The 18,753-nt window shown below is 42.7% G+C and overlaps 1 protein-coding gene and 1 long non-coding RNA gene across 4 annotated transcripts in view; one reads left to right on the top strand and one right to left on the bottom strand.

Annotated features, from left to right (window-relative positions):
* Positions 1–18,753, top strand: part of LOC310758937 — a 140,399-nt gene that overhangs the window by 79,077 nt on the left and 42,569 nt on the right. The gene's annotated exons all lie outside the window — the stretch shown is intronic.
* On the bottom strand, positions 2,197–17,140 carry TAF1A (TATA-box binding protein associated factor, RNA polymerase I subunit A). 3 transcript variants are annotated; one of them, XM_083605354.1, is made up of 11 exons: positions 16,921–17,134; positions 14,060–14,209; positions 13,496–13,665; positions 12,093–12,206; positions 10,462–10,660; positions 9,083–9,213; positions 7,215–7,373; positions 6,448–6,514; positions 6,227–6,350; positions 4,053–4,213; positions 2,197–2,558 (listed from the first exon to the last, which is right to left on the bottom strand). In XM_083605354.1, the coding sequence occupies exons 2-11, from the start codon at positions 14,205–14,207 to the stop codon at positions 2,443–2,445; spliced, it is 1,389 nt and encodes a 462-aa protein (XP_083461480.1). In that variant the 5' UTR covers positions 14,208–14,209; positions 16,921–17,134; the 3' UTR covers positions 2,197–2,442. The 3 variants fall into 3 exon arrangements, with proteins under 3 accessions (XP_083461480.1, XP_083461479.1, XP_083461481.1); XM_083605353.1 differs by lacking the exon at positions 16,921–17,134 and adding an exon at positions 16,575–16,697; XM_083605355.1 differs by lacking the exon at positions 13,496–13,665 and having other exon boundaries at positions 16,921–17,140.

Raw genomic sequence — 18,753 nt, 5'->3', positions numbered from 1 at the left:
CGACAGAAGATCTTCAGGGCTTCAGACAGTGGACATCCCCAGGGGTATCTGTAGTTTCTCCATCGCTGATTTAGATGAAGAATAGGATATGCACAAATGACAATAGTAGTAATATGTACCGTATTTTCCGACGTATAAGACGACTGGGTGTATAAGACGACCCCCCAACTTTTCCAGTTAAAATATAGAGTTTGGGATATACTCGCCGTATAAGACTACCCCTCTTCCAACGCACACTAAATAAAAATTTTAAAAACCAGTCTCCAGTCCAGCTCAGAAATACGCTCTACTTCCCAGTGGCCAGGGGCTTCTGGGGCCAATTTTCAAGCATATTTCTGATCGTCTAGAGAGCTTGGTGTCCTCTGATTTAATTTGCTGCTGTTTTATCCCTGCTGTTTTATCCTGCAGGGAGTTGCTGCAGGAGCTGCTGCTGTAGCCGCCGTATAAAACGAACCCCGAGTTCTGAGAAGATTTTCCTGGATTAAAAAGTAGTCTTATACGCCAGAAAATATAGTAATTCATTTCCCATTGTTGTAACTTGATGAAGTCAATAATATACTGCATTTGTCATTTAAGTGAAACCGTTTAAAAACACATTCCAGTTCCACACTGCTTCTTGAACCTCCTCCAATGCATGGTGTTGTTGCTGTATTCCACCAATACAAAACGTACTTTGCACCACTTGTAGCAGTACTCTCACTTATGTCCGCTCTTTATTAAACATTTGTTTCCATGTATTTGCAGGGAAGTTATACAAGGGACATTCACAGAACCATAACCACTGGGGGGCGGGTGGGCTGGCTAGCTGGGGTTTTGGCCCCAGGTGAAGCCTCCAGGGGTGCCATTGAGGCTCCCAGCCTCTGTGTGTGTGTGCGTGCGTGCGTGCGTGCGCGCGCGCGCGCACACACACACACACACACACACAAATGCACAAGGGGTGTGTCAAACTGTGTATTTGACCCAGCTAAAATAAAGCCTAGTTTCACCCCTGGACATTCATCCTGATTGGTTTGCACAGGAGTTATACATTGTTCTGTCAATTGTTCTTTATCCTGTACTTGTATTTCCCTATCACTTTGCTAACCACAAAAAGTGTGTTTTTAAAGTGGATTTGTTGCACCAGAGCACTTTAAATGCACAAACCTGAATTTCCAGTTTGTGATTGAATCCTTCCTGCAAAGTAGTGGCAGTCTGAATGCAACCGGAGTCTAGACATTCTCTGCAGGGTGCCTCCGCAAGCCACTCTCCCAAGTCAGACTTCTGATGAAGTCACAATTCAAGGCTGTGCCAAAGTGATGAGCATGACCAGCAGGAAGGTGCGGGGGGGGGGGGGGAGAGATTAATTAATCCATTCACGAGCTCCATCCTAAAGAAAGCATTTCATATGTTTGAATGCCATAGTGCAGCACAAACAAATAAATAGTTCTACTGGGTACAACATTCAGATTCCTGGGATTCTTAAGTTTTCTTTTGTTTTGAAAAAGAACATGTTTCTAGCCCTTATGGTATGAACTTTTGGACTGAAAGGATGCCTCGGATACCTCTGAGAAGCTGCTGGTCTTGCAGAATGCAATGTCTAGTAGGCAGATGGCAAAACATTGGATTACCCAAGTCATTTGTGTGTATATGCTAAATGTTCATAATGTACACCAAAGGTGCTAAATGGACACAGCAGAATTTCTTGGGGTTGCTCTGGGTTTCCCTGCTTTGCCTAATGTACTCAACCATGCATACTGACTTCAGGTCTGAACATCTTGCTACCTACCGAGTTACCAGAGACACACTGCAGTGTACCAGCTGCTGTCTCCATTTTTGTTACCCAAGGAGCGCAGAAGTGCCTCCAAGTCAATTAGCACCAGAAAGCCTCTACCTCTCTCAAAAATGTGTTTAAATGTGCAAAGTGCATGCACACAGACAGGTTCTTAAAGATATGTGTTAACAACAGTGCATAGAATGGGTTGGTTTGAGCCTCTTCTTTTAACTGCATGATTGGTGACTGGAAGAATTTCTAAGGGCAAACAATTCTACACTATTGTTATAGGATGCAAGGCAAGCTGTGGTCACAGCATGTCTATATTATATATTGTCTGCTACAGATACACACACACACACACACACACACACACACACAAAAGCACCATCAATTCAAGAACATATTTCAAAGGTTTTTATATGGAGACTTTGAAAGATAAATGATAAAATGTGTTTCCTGTGAAGTTTTATTTTAGCAATGACTCAAAGCCGAATTCCTTTGGAAAGATTTATTACAAAACTGGAACTTCATTTAAAAAAAATGGTTGTCAATTATCTACAAGGTATTTTCCATTGTAGGGGAGATCTGTATGCAGAGCAAAACATGTACAATTGGGGGGGGGGGCGGGGGAGAGAATATAGTTCCAAAAAGAAAAGAAAAGGGATTTCGCCTCTAAAAGCAATCAAATATCAGACGATCTTCAAACTGACCCAGCTGTGTTTTTTCACAAATGTCTTCAACGGTTTGAACTTTTTCTTATTGGCTTCACAACCTTGTCGCATGATGTATCTAAAATATTTGCAATCTAGACACACACAAAAGTGAAATGGCATTAGAATGAATGGGACAAGACTAACTGGGCACAATCAGACCCTTTAGAACATGTTGTGATTATGAGATGGAGCTTCTGAAAGGATGGAGAGGGAGAAGAATAAAAAAATTCCACTGAGCATCCTCAAACCTTAGTACTCCACAAGTGTCAAAATCTCAATGTATAGGAAAGATTATGGGTAAATTATTTCTTCAGTATTGTTATAATGCGGAGCAAATAATCCAGCGATGTTAGCCTACATCTGGAAGTCACTTTGCTTAATGACAAGGTCCCAATGCAGAAGCCTGATGAGGTTTGATGGCCATTTTCTTTAAAAAAATATCTAGACCATTATTACAAGAGCTTTGAAGGTACTGTATAGAGTTTAAGATACTGACAAACAGCACTATTAATCTACAGACCATGTGCTCATCTCTCATGTTAGATGTTTCCATTAGGGGGTCTGATGGGTGCTGGGTTTTGTACATGCAAAAGAAAATGCATCATCTTGCTTTGTTTGGGCTCAACTAGTGCTGTAATGAGTAACCAGCAGTATGCATGGTATTCCGCCCTGTGGAACGCCCTCCCACCAGATGTCAAAGAGAACAACTACCACCAGACTTTTAGAAGACATCTGAAGGCAGCCCTGTTTAGGGAAGCTTTTAACGTTTGATGCATTACTGTATTTTAATAGTTTGTTGCAAGCCGCCCAGAGTGGCTGGGGAAGCCCAGCCAGATGGGCAGGGTATAAATAATACATTATTATTATTGTTATTATTTCCAGCAGCTAGAACTGCCTCTCCTCTCCATTGAATGCCATGAAAATAACACATGTAAGAAGTAATACGAGGTTCATTAACTTCCCACATTTTGTATGGTCTCTCAGCACCTCAAATTTCCTTCCTACAAAAGGGAGGAAGGAAACCCCACCGTAATAACTTATGCTTCAACTGTGCTAAAGGTGGAATGCTCTCTCGGGGCATCTACAGAGTTCCACCTCTCTTTCTTTCTTCGCATCACTCCTCAAAATCGATCTCTTTTTTTGAAGCTTTTGGCTTAACTCCACAGTCCAAGCTGAAAGAAAGCCTAAGAACTTTTAACAACAGTTGCTTCGTCCTTTCGTCGTTTCCGCTTCTGTTCTGGTGAACTTTAGATGCTAACTGCCTTGGTGCAAAAACCAATCACTTTTGCTTATGTTACTTGATACAGTTCTCTGCACCAAATGGCAGTGCGGAGCAATAGATTTAGTGTTAGACTAGAAGCTGGGAGACCAGAGTTCAAATCCTCCCTCAGTGGGCAACCTTGGGCCAGCCACATTTCTCAGTCTGACCCATCTCACAGGGCTGGTGCAAGGATAAAGGTGCTTGCAGTTGAGAGAAAAGGCAGAAGATACAAGATAAAGCTTTATGCAATATACGCTTTGCCAGGATTCTAATTATTGCATGTATACAGGAGACAGAACATATAAGGGGGCAGCGAGGCAGTTACCTTTTCCCATCAGCATTCCAGCCACCAGCACTTTTTCACAAGCGAGACATTCATCTTCCTGCCAGTTTCTTTTTGCCAAATAAAGGCTGAAATGCAAGGCTGGCCACCAGTCCTTTCGAGATGCCCACTTGTTTTTGAGCCAGTGAAGCTGTTTGTCAGAGCTGGGAGTAGGGAGAGGGAGAGAGAAGAGTGTGTATCTCAGTTAGATCCATGCTGAACGCTGACAGATTTCTGTACTACCCCAGAACACAACTAAGCTAGGCTAGGATGTGTGTATTACTTATGCTTGTCTACCAAGCTGTGTGCACAGGCAATCTCATCATGGTCCAAACTTCCCTTTTTTGTTTGGAGTTTTAGGCTAGAAGTAGCCAGTGTTGTACTCTTCAGATGTTGTGGATGGCTGGTCCCATCGTCTCTGACTACTGTAGTCTGCCACGTTGGCTACCCCTATTTCAGGGGCATGGAAGATTACTTATGGTTATTTAACTCAGTGATTTAAAAGGGAGCTTTACTAATATTCAAATGCCATCTCTTTTTTTTTTTTTTTGCTGAGCCCTTGCAGCGAAAACATGTTCAGTTTCCAGTTCATGTCCTAAATTCAAGAAGAAAAACATGCAACCTGCTCTGCACGTTTTTTGTATAAATTGGTGCCGCATGGAGTAAAAAAAAAAAAAAAAGATAGGCTTTCATGAATGCAGGGCTGTATAATAAATTATTTATTATTATTATTATTAGTAGTAGTAGTAGTAGTAGTATCCCGCCCTCCCCTGCCGGAGGGGAGCGGCTAACATCATAGAAAACACAATATACATAAAAATAAACAAACAATTACAATGCATCCCAAAATTAATTCAAATAAATTAAAATTAGACTGGACAAGTGGCCATCCTCAAGTTAAAATTGAAAGCGGTTAATACTCACCGGGACCAATTATTTCCACTGATATTATAAGGACCTATGAGTGGGCTGGGAAACCTCCTTCGTACTTGCTCATACAAAGAGAAAATGAGTCAGACTGAACCCTGGCCAAAGGCGTGGCAGAACAGTTCTGTCTTGCAGGCTCTGCAAAAAGATGTCAAATCTCGCAGGGCCCTAGTCTCTTGTGAGAGAGCATTCCACCAGGCCGGGGCCACAGCCGAAAAGGCCCTGGCTCTGGTCGAGGCCAGTCTAATCTTTCTGGGGCTCAGGATATTCAGGGTTTTGTTATTTGTAGATCGTAAGGTCCTCTGTGGGGCATACCAGGAGAGGTGGTCCTGTAGGTACGAGGGTCCTAGACCGTATAGGGCTTTAAAGGTTAAAACCAGCACCTTAAACCTGATCCTGTACTCCACCAGGAGCCAGTGCAGCTGGTATAGCACTGGATGAATGTGATCCTGTGGCGAAGCCCCGTAAGTAGCCTCACTGCGGCATTCTGCACCCGCTGGAGTTTCTGGGTCAGTTTCAAGGGCAGCCCCATAGAGTGAGTTACAACAATCAAGCGTGGAGGTGACCGTCACATGGATCACAGTGGCGAGGTCAGGGCGAGAGAGATAAGGGACCAACTGATTAGCTCAGCAGAGATGAAAAAATGCCGCCTTTGTTGTAGCTGTAACCTGCGCCTCCATAAAAAGGGAGGCGTCAAAAGTTACACCCAAACACTTGACGGAAGGTGCTGGCATCAGTTGCACCACCACAAGGGACAGGAGTTGGCCCCCCCTCGACTGAGCCAAAGGACCTCTGTCTTTGAAGGATTTAATTTTAACTGGCTCCCACATAGTCATCCAGCCATGGCTTCCAGACATCTGGTCAGTGTGTCTGGGGCCGAGTCACGGTGGCCTTCCATCAACAGATAAAGCTGGGTGTCATCAGCATACTGATGACAGCCCAAACCATCTCGGTCCCATGACCAGAGAGAAAACCGGACTGGAATGGATCCAAAGCTGATGTTTCATCCAGAAATCCACCAAGATGAATGAACTAAAAGGTATTATGAAATGAAAACAGCTTTAAAAAATTAACCAATTATATCCCATTAGAAAACTGGTGCAGTTTTGAATACAGGTAAAAGTGTCTAAAGCCTTCCCCTGACATATTTTCAAATATGTTGAGAAGTTTTTGAATGAGGGGGCAGTCAAATATCCACAGTCAAGCAAGAGATAAATCACACGGGGCAGCTGATTTCACCATTCACCCACTTCTGCAATATTTCTACAATCTCCTTCGCCAAGCAGCTCCAGGCTTTGACATTCTCCTTCCACCCAGCAGAGTCCAAGGCTGCAAAAATAACTTCCAGCCGTAGCTTCTGGTTTTTCCTTTTTTCTGAAATTAAGAGCGAATCACATTAAGTAGGGAGGGCAAGGAGGCAACCTGATCCTAATTCTGTGTATCTTGAAGCACAATAATTAAAACGCCTTACTTGACTTTTTCAGCATGGCGTAATATTCCAGCATCAGTTCGTGAGAAGGGACAAGCTCGTGCAAGATCTAAAAAGAAACAGACAAGACGCTAAACATCCATCTTGAGACAATGTTATGCACTTCCCTATCCCACCAGTTTCAATGGACAAATTATGACAGAGGCTTGTGCCAAAGTTCACTATAGCAGGGGCCTGGATTGGTCTAATAATTTCACCTTATAGCCTAAGTCTACACAGGGACAAAGAATTTCTTTTGCAATTCTGCAACATCAAGTTTGAGGGGGGGTGAAAATTGAATTTACAGTGTGCTTACAGGAAAACAAATCTCCATGTGTGTGTGTATAATAAATAATAATAATAATACTAATAATAATAATAACAACAACAACAACAACAACAACATTGTTCATAGGCTTTCCAGACACAGTATACCTCAACCTCATGTCAAAATGAGCCACAGTTAATGGATTACTGTGATATTTTAAAATTTAATTACTTTTATATCTCACTTTCCCTCCAAGAGCTCAAGGTGGCTGGCATACATGGTTTTCCACCTCTCCAATTTCTCCTCACAACAATCCCTGTGAGGAGGGCTGGACTGAGAGACAGTGACTGGCTATATATTAAGCACAATGATCTGCTAAAGGTCACTCAGTGAGCTTCATGGCTGAGCAGGAAATTGAACTCTGGTCTCTTAGCTCCTAGTCCGACAGTCTAACTGCTACACAATTAAACGGTGACCATTAAATAAGGCCTGAATATAATACCTGGAGTGCAGACATCTGAGTTTTCCTCGATTCACCCCTTCTCTTTAGGAACTGATATAAGAAGACATGTGCATTAGGGTTTGGAGGAAATTTGGAATTATATGCATATTCGCTCAACACTTCTCTTGCTTCTTCATACTCCTCATAATATTCCAGCATCTGAGGAAACACACAAATGTACAGCTGATTATTTAAGGTTGGGGACCACATTTTCACCTTGAGGTACCCAAAAGAGTGTTTTGCAACAAGGAAACAAATTTGAAGAAAAATCTTCTCAAGTGAACACAATGTAGTCAACGATCAGGTGACTGAAATGATTTTTTTAAACAAAATTTGTATACCACTTGATCGTCAAAAAAACAAAAAACACCTCTAAGCAGTTTACCAAAAAAAAACACCATTTAAATTATTGATAAAACACAGTAAAAATGAGGTATTTAAAAATATTCAAAAGATTTAAAATCAACAGCAAGCGGCTAAAAAGAAATAAAGCATGTTTAACTTCAACGTGTCTGGATAGTCTTACCTAAACAAAAATGTTTTAAGCTGATGCTGGAAAGTGTACAATGAAGGTGCCTGCCTGATGTCAGTACACAAGGAGTTCCAAAGTTCCACACGAAACTATCCATTTCTTACAAGTGTGGAATCAGTATTTTGTGGCAACTGTAACAGTACCAGTTCCACAGACTGAAGAGGCTAAGTGGGTATACAGTCGTACCTTGGAATTTGTTTTTTTTTTTTATAAGATATTTATTAAAGTTTTAAAAGTTTATATAAAATAGAAAAAACAAAAAAACTTTTTTTTTTATAAGATATTTATTAAAGTTTTAAAAGTTTATATAAAATAGAAAAAACAAAAAACGTACCTTGGAATTTGAATGGCTTAGTTGCCGAATGTTTTGGCTCCCAAACGATCAAAAACCAGAAGTTATTGTTCCAGTTTTAGAACGTTCTTTTGGAAGCCGAACGTCCGACTGGACTTCCGTGGCTTCCGATTGGCTGCAGGATCTTCCTGTAGCCAATTGGAAGCCACACCTTGGAAGTCGAATGTTTTGGAAGTCGAACGGATTCCGGAACAGATTCCGTTCGACTTCCAAGGTACGTCTGTTACAGGGGTAGGATGATCCTGCAAGTAAACTGGTCCCAAGCTGTTAAGGGCTTCATATACTAATTGTAACCTCTTGAACTTGGCCTGGCAGCCAGGTGCAGACCTCTGAGCAGAGGTGTTATATGCAGGCAAGGTCTCACTCCTATCAGCAACTGTGCTGCAGCGTTCTGCACTAACTGCAGCTTCTGGGTCAGGAACAAGGGAAGCCCCACATAGAATACACTGCAATAATCCAGTTTAATGGATCAGAAATAAGAGCTTTAGAATAAAAAGCAAAATCCAGGTGAGAACTTATGGCTGGATAATATATACACATCACTAAATGTGATTGGTTTGGTGCACACAGAGAGAGGAGAGGGAGAGGGAGAGGGAGAGAATAATTTGGATCAAATTGCCAAACCATGGTTCGGTCATTGGGTTCAAAACTTGGGGCTGACAGGCTTTCTCCTCCTACAATTACCTCGCTTCCTGATCCAAGCAAACTCCAGTTAGCCATTACATTTGAATTGGCAATCTATCTAGTATTTTTTAAAAGCCACATATTTTTAAGCCAATGAACATCACCATATGTTATGACAGAAAATTCCCAAGACTCCCCAATGCTTTCTAGACACTTTTTCAGAGTCTTATTTTACTAATTGCTATGAAAGATGTTTTTCGAGTGTTCCCCGAGCTACAAAATCTTGAACAGCCAGCAATTACTTAGATCAAGATTTGGGGGGCGGGGGAGGAGTAAGATGGTTGTGAATCATGCTCTTACATCCACATAACACGTCACAAAAGGATCCCAAACTCCGGGAATTTTAATGATCTCCTTGAGGCTGACTTTAGCCTGCCGGTACAAGATGCGCATTTCCTGCTGAATAGAAGACACTGCGTAGCTGTCCTCATCTGCGAAAGACAAGGCATAATATAACCTCTTATATTAAGCACAATGATCTGCAACTCAGGTAAATCATGACACTAATCTCACTTTCCAAGCACCCTAAAAACAAAAACAAAAAGCTTTCTGAAAGAGAAGAACCAAAGAAATTCACAATGTATCTTTCTGGTCCCAAAAGAGTCAAACAGAGGACTATTAAGCAGGGAACCTCTTTCAAGCAGAGGCCACGTTGACAGGTGAGCAACCCCACCCATCTGTTAAGGCAACAAATGATGATTAAGCTTTATGTTTACTGCAAGCCAATGAACCTGATTAAACTTAATGGCAAAGCAGACTGAAACGAAAGCATCAGTCAGTCTGCTTTACCGAGAAAGCCACTCAGTTTGAGTTCCTGCGGTACAGATGCAATGATGATAAGAGCAAAAAACTCTCAACAACATATTCAAAAAAACTAACCTTCACCTGATGAGGAAGGCAGACTTAACAACACAGTCCTAAGCATGTTTGTTCATAAGTTCCGTCGAGTTCACTGGACTTAAAGGCAAAGGTAAAGGGAGCCCTGACCATTAGGTCCAGTCATGAACGACTCTGGGGTTGCGCGCTCATCTCGCTCTATAGGCCGAGGGAGCCAGCGTTTGTCCGCAGACAGCTTCCGGGTCATGTGGCCAGCATGACTAAGCTGCTTCTGGCGAACCAGAGCATCACACGGAAACACCATTTATCTTCCCACCGGAGCGGTCCCCATTTATCTACTTGCACATGACATGCTTTCGAACTGCTAGGTTGGCAGGAGCTGGGACCGAGCAACGGGAGCTCACCCAGTGGCGGAGATTCGAACCACCAACCTTCTGATCAGCAAGTCCTAGGCTCTGTGGTTTAACCCACAGCGCCACCCGCGTCACTGGACTTACTCCCTAACAATTGCTTAATGCTGAAATCCTAAACACACAAGACTTCGGATTTAACGGTGACCTCAGGACAGTTTAGTAGTCCAAATACCACTGACTGCTGCACTGTACAGTGTTATTTTGTGTGCTGATCTTAATTATTGTTTCATACTGACTATTCCTCTATTCATCCATCCTTGCCGTAGGTGGGATACAAAACAGACAGACAATAAAAACATTATTAGGACTTAGGTGCATATTGAAAGTCCAGCATTAGAGTCTCATTCTATGCTTCCAATTTCAAGAGCTGAACATACTAATCATGGCCATCTATGTCCTGCACCGATTTTCCCTAAGGCGCATACTCACCAAGCCCCAACATGTCCGTCTTCTTTTTCAACCACTTAGAATAGTCCAGCAGCCCCCTGTAACCTTGAATGAGTTTCAGTTCTTTGTTCTGAATGACTGTTTGTTCTCCGTACTTCCAGCTTTCTGCCAGGACCAGGTTCTGATAAGCCTCATCCTCAAACCCGTTGCACAGGAGGTGGAAGGCGTGCTCTAAAGAAACCTACAACAATTTCAACCTAGCTTACAATCCGCAGCAGCAGCTCTGAATAAAATGCTACAATGCAAACCCAGTGGGCTCAGAGACCTCCTACATCTGGAGGTTTCCCCACTACTTTCAGTGAAAAATTTGGCAGCTTTGCAAAAGCAACAGGGATATGCTGTTTGAATGATGCTGGACTTGGAAATAAATGGGGGACCACTGTCAAACTGGCGATGCAATTAACATCAGCACACGCCATTCAATCTAACGCTCACTGGATCCTCGTCAAGGTTCAAACTGGCTCAGTAGCAACCCAGTGGAACAGGGACTAAAGCTCCTGTACACCAAGAAAGAAAGAAAAAGAACTAGACTTCTGAATGTAAACCAAAATGGAATTACTCCATTTACTGATATACAAAGCTTAACATTTTTTTAAAAAAATGCAAATGATATTAAATATAATTATAAATGAGTAGAAAACTGAATATAAAGGAATTAACACAAAATCAGGTAAATTTTTTAGGGACTCCCAGTTTGAACTCTACAAGTATACAAATGGTACACTTTTTTGCATGTACATGGGGTCAATTTACTGGAGATCAAGGTGCAGAACTGTGCATATATATACATATATATATATACACACACACAAAAATAATAATATCCAGTTCAAAGGGTTGCATCCAGTGCTGCAGTGCCATGTGCGCAAGAGGCTACCTTGTGCGCAATGGTACTTCCCCTTCCTCTCCTGTCATCTGCTGTGCCCCCTGCTCTGTGCTTCATATGGTTGAAGGACCAGATTTAGGCGAAGTGTGGGAGGAGGAGAGGAAGCGGAAATCACACATTCCAAGAGCATCAAATACAACCCAAAGTCGCATGAACTACATCAGCATTCGTTGCTCTACATTATTTTTTATCATTATTATTATTAGATTTATATACTGCCTTTCGGCAAAAGGTCTCAGGGTGGTTCACAGAATAAAATGCAGGATAAAAACAAGTAAATAATTAAAAGAAAACAGCAAAACAATAACTCTATGCTGTAATTAAGCATATGTTTTACCAAAGAAACTTCTACTAGGAGTAATGGACATTGCTACAAATCCCCACAACAAGAAATAGAAAGGGTGGGGAAGCTCCGGCTCATGGGCCTAACGCTGCAGAGATCCTAATTATGTTTGTGAGACCATCTTCCTCAAACCATGCCCACCCGCCACACCCCAACCAGGGGAGAGGAAGCCTGCACACTGAATTACGTTCAAAATAAACCACTTTGAAATGTACTTCAAAGGAGTTGCCACCCAAAATCGCTGTGGTGAACTTAAAAGTTCACCATCCCTGCTATACGTGGAAGAATGAGCAGCACTCTTAATAACAGCAATAATAATGTTAATAATGTTTTCTATGAAAAATAAGTATTATGATCTTAAGGATCCTTTGGAACTTTCCTCACCTTTAAATATCCTTTTACTCCTAAATTTTTCATCTGATCTGCAAAGTGGTTGGTCTCTTGAATATTGCTCCGTGGATGCCGCTGCAAGATCTCTGTTCCTATTCTCCAGATCTCCTAGCACAGAGAACACACATTCAGAACACAGAAGCAAACGACAGCTACAAAAAGTGAACATAAGCACAGCTTTGAAGTATGCGGTCACTTAACAACAGGCACAAAGAGCACTTCTGATTGCATAATGCAAAAATTTGCAGCCATCGTGACACAGAATGAAATGCACAACAAAACACCCTAAATTGGGGATAAGCAACCTGTGGCCCTTGGTCTAATTTCATGTGGCCCTCAACACTGTTTCAAAAGCCTTCTGCAAGCAATCAGGTTATATCTCTGGCAAGCACAATCTATCCCTATCCCAGCAGCCCACTGGCTGGAGAGGGAAAGACGGACAGGAGGAGTATAGCTTAGTCCGATAAGCTCAGTTGATAGAGCATGAGAATCTTTACCTCATGGTTGTGGGTTCGAGCCCCATGTTGGGCGAAAGATTCGTCTTGCAGGGGGCTGAACCCAAACTCTCAATAACTTTCGATAACCATTGACTGTGGTATCCTTCTGGAGCGACCTACTTGGCTGGTCGTTCCCAGAGGCAGTGTTCTTTGGCCCCACAGAGCCTTCAGTGTGGGGTTCCTGAGGGTTCAGTGTTACCCCTTATGGTGTTTAACATCTACATGAAACTACTGAGTGGGGTCATCCAGTGTTTTGGAGCACGTGGTCAGCAATATGCTGATGACAAACAGCTCTACTTCTCCTTTACATCTGCAGGTGAGGCAATGAAAGTTCTGGACCGTTGTCTTGCCTCACTAATGGATTGAACTCAATCAACATTCCTCTTCAATCAGGTGTTTGGCTGATGGCTTTTAAAATGTGTTTGTTGGTGGGGCTTTTTCAGCTTGTTTTTGTTTGTTTGTTTATTATCATTTTGTATTTTTCTGTCGGGATCTTCAGAAGAAGGGCGGTATACAAAATAAACAAACAAACAACAGATGACCCTCATGGTCTATTCCAACTCTACAATTATATAATTGCAATTTAATGTTGTGAACCGCCCTCAGATCTATGGATATAGGGCAGTATATAAATTTAATAATTATAATAATTCTATGAGATGTCAGAAAGGAGAAACCACTTTAGGTTTTGCCCTTTCCACCACTGGCATGTACTTCAACAACAGGCTATCCCCAAGACAACAGAGCCATCAATAGAAGAAAGGCAGCCCACCCTTGGTCCAAAAATTATTCTACCCTATTCCTAAACATATTACCTGATGGAAGCATAGGACACAGGAATCACAGAGATCCTTTTCCGTCTTTCCTGCTCAGAATCAGGGAATTAGCTCGTCTACTTACTTCAGGAGCAGCCCGCAGTTTGTCTTTACTGTAATGCTCCAACATTTCTATGTAGCTTATGATTAATTCTGCAGCCCTCTGCAACTGGCCTTGCAAAAGGGAATTCTGGATGCAGTTTAAGCAACCTTCTTTTGCCTTCTGAAATTCCGAGTGCATTCCGACCCTAGATGCTACAACACAAGAATAATTTTGGTAACAGACAGGAGAATAATTTTGATGTGTTTCTAATGCGGTTAAAGACTTAAATTGCAATTTAGAGGAAAACACAAAAGCCCATACATTCTTCGTTGCATTTGGCAAGTAAATACAGGAATCCATCCTGCATTTCATCTTTGGAACATAAAATCCAATACCATACTACTAAACTGTCTAACTTCCTTCATAGCTTCATGCAAACATACTTCATGCAAACAAAACATGCTGCTACCACTCACTGTAGGCTGATGAGGGCATAAATGAGGAAAAAGTTTTCCACCATTTTTGCTTCTTGCTTCCAGTGTTGATAGTCCTATCATACCATGCAAAGCAATAAGGAATCTTACCAACCAGCAATCAAGAACTTACTTGTGTAGTGAAAATATCTCGGGAGCAAAGGTAAATAAATTCCTGGGATGGGAGCTGTCGTTGTTGTGGCTGAATGCACATCCTGTGTTTCTCCTTCCAAATTTACCTGCCCTCTTTTTCTTCTCAGTTCTTCAACAAAAGTATCCATTTCTGGGAAAGGAAGATGGGAAAATATTTATGCTTGCAGGTCAGGCAAATCAAAATAAGAAATGAAGCAGGGGGAAAGAGACACTTTCAATGTCTTTAAAAACAGCTGTACAAGGAAGCATAAATTTAGTTTTTTATTACTATTTCCCATTAAATATTGCCCTTTACAGACATGAAATGGAAGCAGGGTGCCTGATACAAAAGTAGGGAATAGAGCACCTTGCTGAAATTTCAGTCAACATTGCCGTAGCTACAGTGATGTGAAGGTTAAAGTGTGCATCTTAGAAGAAGGTGGAGAGAGAGACAGACAGACAGACAAAGCAGGCCACTGCAGGGCTGGAAAAGCCTTCTTTGCTCCCCACACCATTCTTATTCCTTGCCTTATGCAGAATCAGAATTGGAAAGGATGTTATATCACCACCGGGGTGCCAACTTGAATAAAATATTGTGGGAGCCCTTGTAAGCTCCATCCCACATAATCAATGTGGGCAATGTTGACTGAAATTTCAGCAAGGTGCTCTATTCCCTACTTTTGTATCAGGCACCCTGCTTCCATTTCATGTCTGTAAAGGGCAATATTTAATGGGATAGTAATAAAAAACTAAATGGAACATGGAACAGTGCGCACACGCCATTTGAATGGGAATGCCCATCAACTTTGTGGGGGGTCGGCCCCCTCAAATATTTTATTGTGGAGCCAAAGCCCTCACAGCCCCTAGGAGTTGGCTCCTATGTCACCCATTTTTCAGAAGTGGGGCATGACAACAACTCACATAGTCTTGGTCCTCTCAGTGTTTCAGATTGGTTTTAACCTTGGAGTTGTGCTTTATTCTTGCATTCATGTTGCTTTTCATTTTATGTTTTAGGCTGTATTAAAGTTACTTTCATACTTATTTATTGTAAGCAGCTGAGAGAACATTACAGCATGGGCCAGCATGCAAGCACCACAAATAAATATTACACTGCACTGTAGAAGAGCAGGGGACTTATTTTTAATTAATTTGTTAACCCCACACATTAATTAAGTTATTAGGCTGTAATCCTACACACACTTACATGGGAGTGAGTTCCATTGAATTCAATGGGCCTTACTTCGGAATAAACATACAGACTCACACCATGAATAGGCAACGCAGTCAGCCAACTCCTGGTGAGGATACTTAACCTAGTCCCTGGAGTGTTGTGTCGCCCCACAGCCCCTGCGGAGGCGGCACCAGCATGCCATTCAACAGCATCCCCTGGAGCAGTGGTTCTCAACCTGTGGGTCCCCAGATGTTGTTGGACTACAACTCCCATCATCCCTGAGCTCTGGCCTTGCTAGCTAGGAGTGATGGGAGTTGTAGTTCAACAACACTTGGGGACCCACAGGTTGAGAAAGGGTGCCTGGAGTTTAGTGCCTAAAATGGATTGCAACTTTTGTGTCATTTCTTTCTAAGGGGCCAATGCAGTGATCTCTTGAGTTTTCTATACTCCAATGAAACCACTAGATGGCATCAGATAACTTACATTTCCCTGACACTTCCCATCCTGGTCTGCAGTGGCATAAACTTATAACAATTAGTGGCATAAACTTATAACAATTAGACAAAAAGCCCAAATTATAGGTTGACGCTAAATGCTTCCCCCCCCTTTCCCTTCCTTTCCCTTCCTATTCATCAGAAGTGAGAAATCCAATATTTTAGTGAACCTGTGGCAAAATATAATCAGCAGGCTTCCAGACTGTCATTACTTTCAGGTGGGATACAATCATATACAGTGGTACCTCGGGTTACATACGCTTCAGGTTACAGACTCCGCTAACCCAGAAATAGTGCTTCAGGTTAAGAACTTTGCTTCAGGATGAGAACAGAAATTGCGTTCTGGTGGCGCAGCAGCAGCAGGAGGCCCCATTAGGTAAAGTGGTGCTTCAGGTTAAGAACAGTTTCAGGTTAATTACGGACCTCCGGAACGAATTAAGTACTTAACCCGAGGTACCACTGTACTGGCAAATTCAGGGTGGACAGTTAAAACTGCTTTGGAACTCTTGCTCAACAAACCCATTTCCCCCTGAAGTTTGTGTTACGATAATGAAGCAATGCTGCTGCAAAGTCCTAGCTTGAAAAGTAAACATGATGGGAATGTTTTGGGCTTTCTGCAATGAGGTAAGTGACAAGAAAATGCACTGGGAAATACAAGTAATGCTTGTGTTGACGTGATGCCCCCTTGCATCCCTTTCTAACAAATCAGGATGAATGTTCAACAAACAAGTGGCCTTTCCAAATAAAAGCACTAAGGCTACGAACTGCTTTCTATTACGTTTTGTTCCAGGACGAAAGTGGTGCTTCCTAATCACAGCTACACTCAAATTTCCAGTTCCTCCACTGCTTACTATGGTCAGCCCTCATTCGCAGAACTCCAAAAGGACCCAAGCGCAATCCAGTCCAACCTGCGTGTCTCCTCAACAGGAGCCAGGAAACTGCATCTGATTTCGTAGCCCACGAAATCTTATGCCGTAATGAACATATGAAGCGTCACAGGTGCCTTCGCTGTTTTTCCAGCAACAAGAGGCTGCCAGAACTCTCTTCCTTAACTTCAGAAAAGTGAGGTGCCAATCTATCCTTTTCCTATCTCTATAGATATCGGTTGGCTACCACGTGTTGTCTCCCACGGGAATCTATTGGCTCCCAGATACAAGCGACGTGAGCTCCGAGAGGAGCCTTCGCCGGCCAACCTACCTGGATGCGGAGCTTCCTTCTGTCTCTCGGTAACCTCTCCTGATAGGGCCCGGTCTCGCGCTTAACGGCAGGAGAAGCGCGCTCCCTACGAGGGTACGGAATGTCTAAAAGGCCATTTTGAGTTCCTTCCAGCACGCCGACGGGTTCCTCGCCGCCATCTTTGACCATGGCATATCGCGACTCCCTGTTCGTACTACGTAACAGCCGGTCTTCTATTTTTTTTTAGTTAGGGGCGGGGCTGGAGGCCGCAAAGGATTTTGCGGCTATATGCGCATGCGCAAAAACTTTTGAGGCTTTGTGGTCGTCGCCGCGCCAGGGTAGACGCTACTTGTACGCGCGAGGTGTCTGAACCTTGCTGGTCATCTCTAATGAAGAGCAGGATATAATTTTAAAAATGCAAAACGTCTTCGTTTTTCGAAGCTTAATTTTAGGTGGCTAAAATTATGCACAGAAGTTCCCAAATCCCTGAGAGCGAACAAAAACTTGAGCCCCACCAAGGAAAAAACCGCACAATTTCAACCAGAATGTCAAGTGCTGTTTATAGGACTGTAGGGAAATATCCAGTGCTCCCCCCACCTTTTTTTTTTTGTAGTGAGTACCAGCACACTTCTCTCTTTCTTCCTCTCTTTGCTGCCATTGGTAGCTGTTTTGTTCTGGCACCCATGGCAATTTTCTCAAGATACAAGTACTGGCACCTCATCTCTTTACCATATAAAGCCCTGGGAATCTCTATTTGGAAGTAAAGCTTTCTTATAGTAGTGATTATACCAAAGGAAATACTTAACTGCTCACTGTCATAGCCTTCTATTTCACCTACAGTACAAAAAAAGCGATTACAATCTTACATGCTGACACGGAATTAAGACCCACTTAAACCAGTGAGCCATACATAGGGCCAAGCTAAATCCCAACAGCTGCATTTCTGCAAGGAAGCGGGTAACCACCTTGGCACTTGGCTCTGAGTAAACATGCTTGGGATTGTGCTGCAGCAGCATAGCTGCAAATCCTAAATATTCATACCCAGAGCTAAACCGTTGGCTTACTAGGGTCTATTTTTCCTAAATGCACAAATAGTTGCAAGTTTGTTTTTTATTTCATTTTACATATTTCAGTCATGAAACTCAACCTGTGAGTCTGCTCCGCATGTGCTCTTGTTTGGATGAGTGTATCAGATCCCTGCAACAAAGGCAGCACCTGGATCTTGGCAACAGGACTATATCCTCCCCCTCAGCCTCCAGCTCCACCACCACCTCCTGTTCATTCCTTCCCTGCACTGGAGGGACAGAGGAAAGAGCGAGCAGATCTGCTTCCCCTATCTTTCATTTAGAATCACAAGGGGAGGACCTCCCTTCTCCATCTCAGGATGCTATTTAGCACTAAATAGAGGGCTTAGAAGAAGGCACTTGGCTGATGTTAGTAGGCAGAGAGTGTAAGTGCTGCCACAATGAGCGATTGGCAGGTAGTGCAAATCTCTGTGCAGAGGACTTATATGCTAACAGGGTCTTGCTCCTGCCAGCAAGTGTGTTGCAGCATTCTGCACAAGCTACGGTTTCTTGATCAAGCACAAGGAAAGCCACTGAGGCTACCTAGGGCTCTAGTCACAAAGCTGGATACAGAATCACTCCCAGAATGTATACTTGTTCCTTTGGGGGTAGTGCAACCAATTTTCAGGGCATGCAACTGACCAATTTTTTGGACATGGGAACCACTCACTCCCAATGTCTCCATCTTGTCAGAATTCAGGCTCGGCTTATTTTTCCTTATCCAGCCTAGGCATCTGTCCAGGCATCATCCCAGAGCTGCATGGCCCTCCTGAATAACATATCATGGAGA

This window comes from Podarcis filfolensis (assembly GCF_964270895.1).
Source record: "Podarcis filfolensis genome assembly, chromosome: 3".
In the NCBI taxonomy this organism is placed as follows: domain Eukaryota; kingdom Metazoa; phylum Chordata; class Lepidosauria; order Squamata; family Lacertidae; genus Podarcis; species Podarcis filfolensis.
Note: the sequence above shows the minus strand (reverse complement) of the source record. Positions and strands in the feature narration are given on the sequence as shown.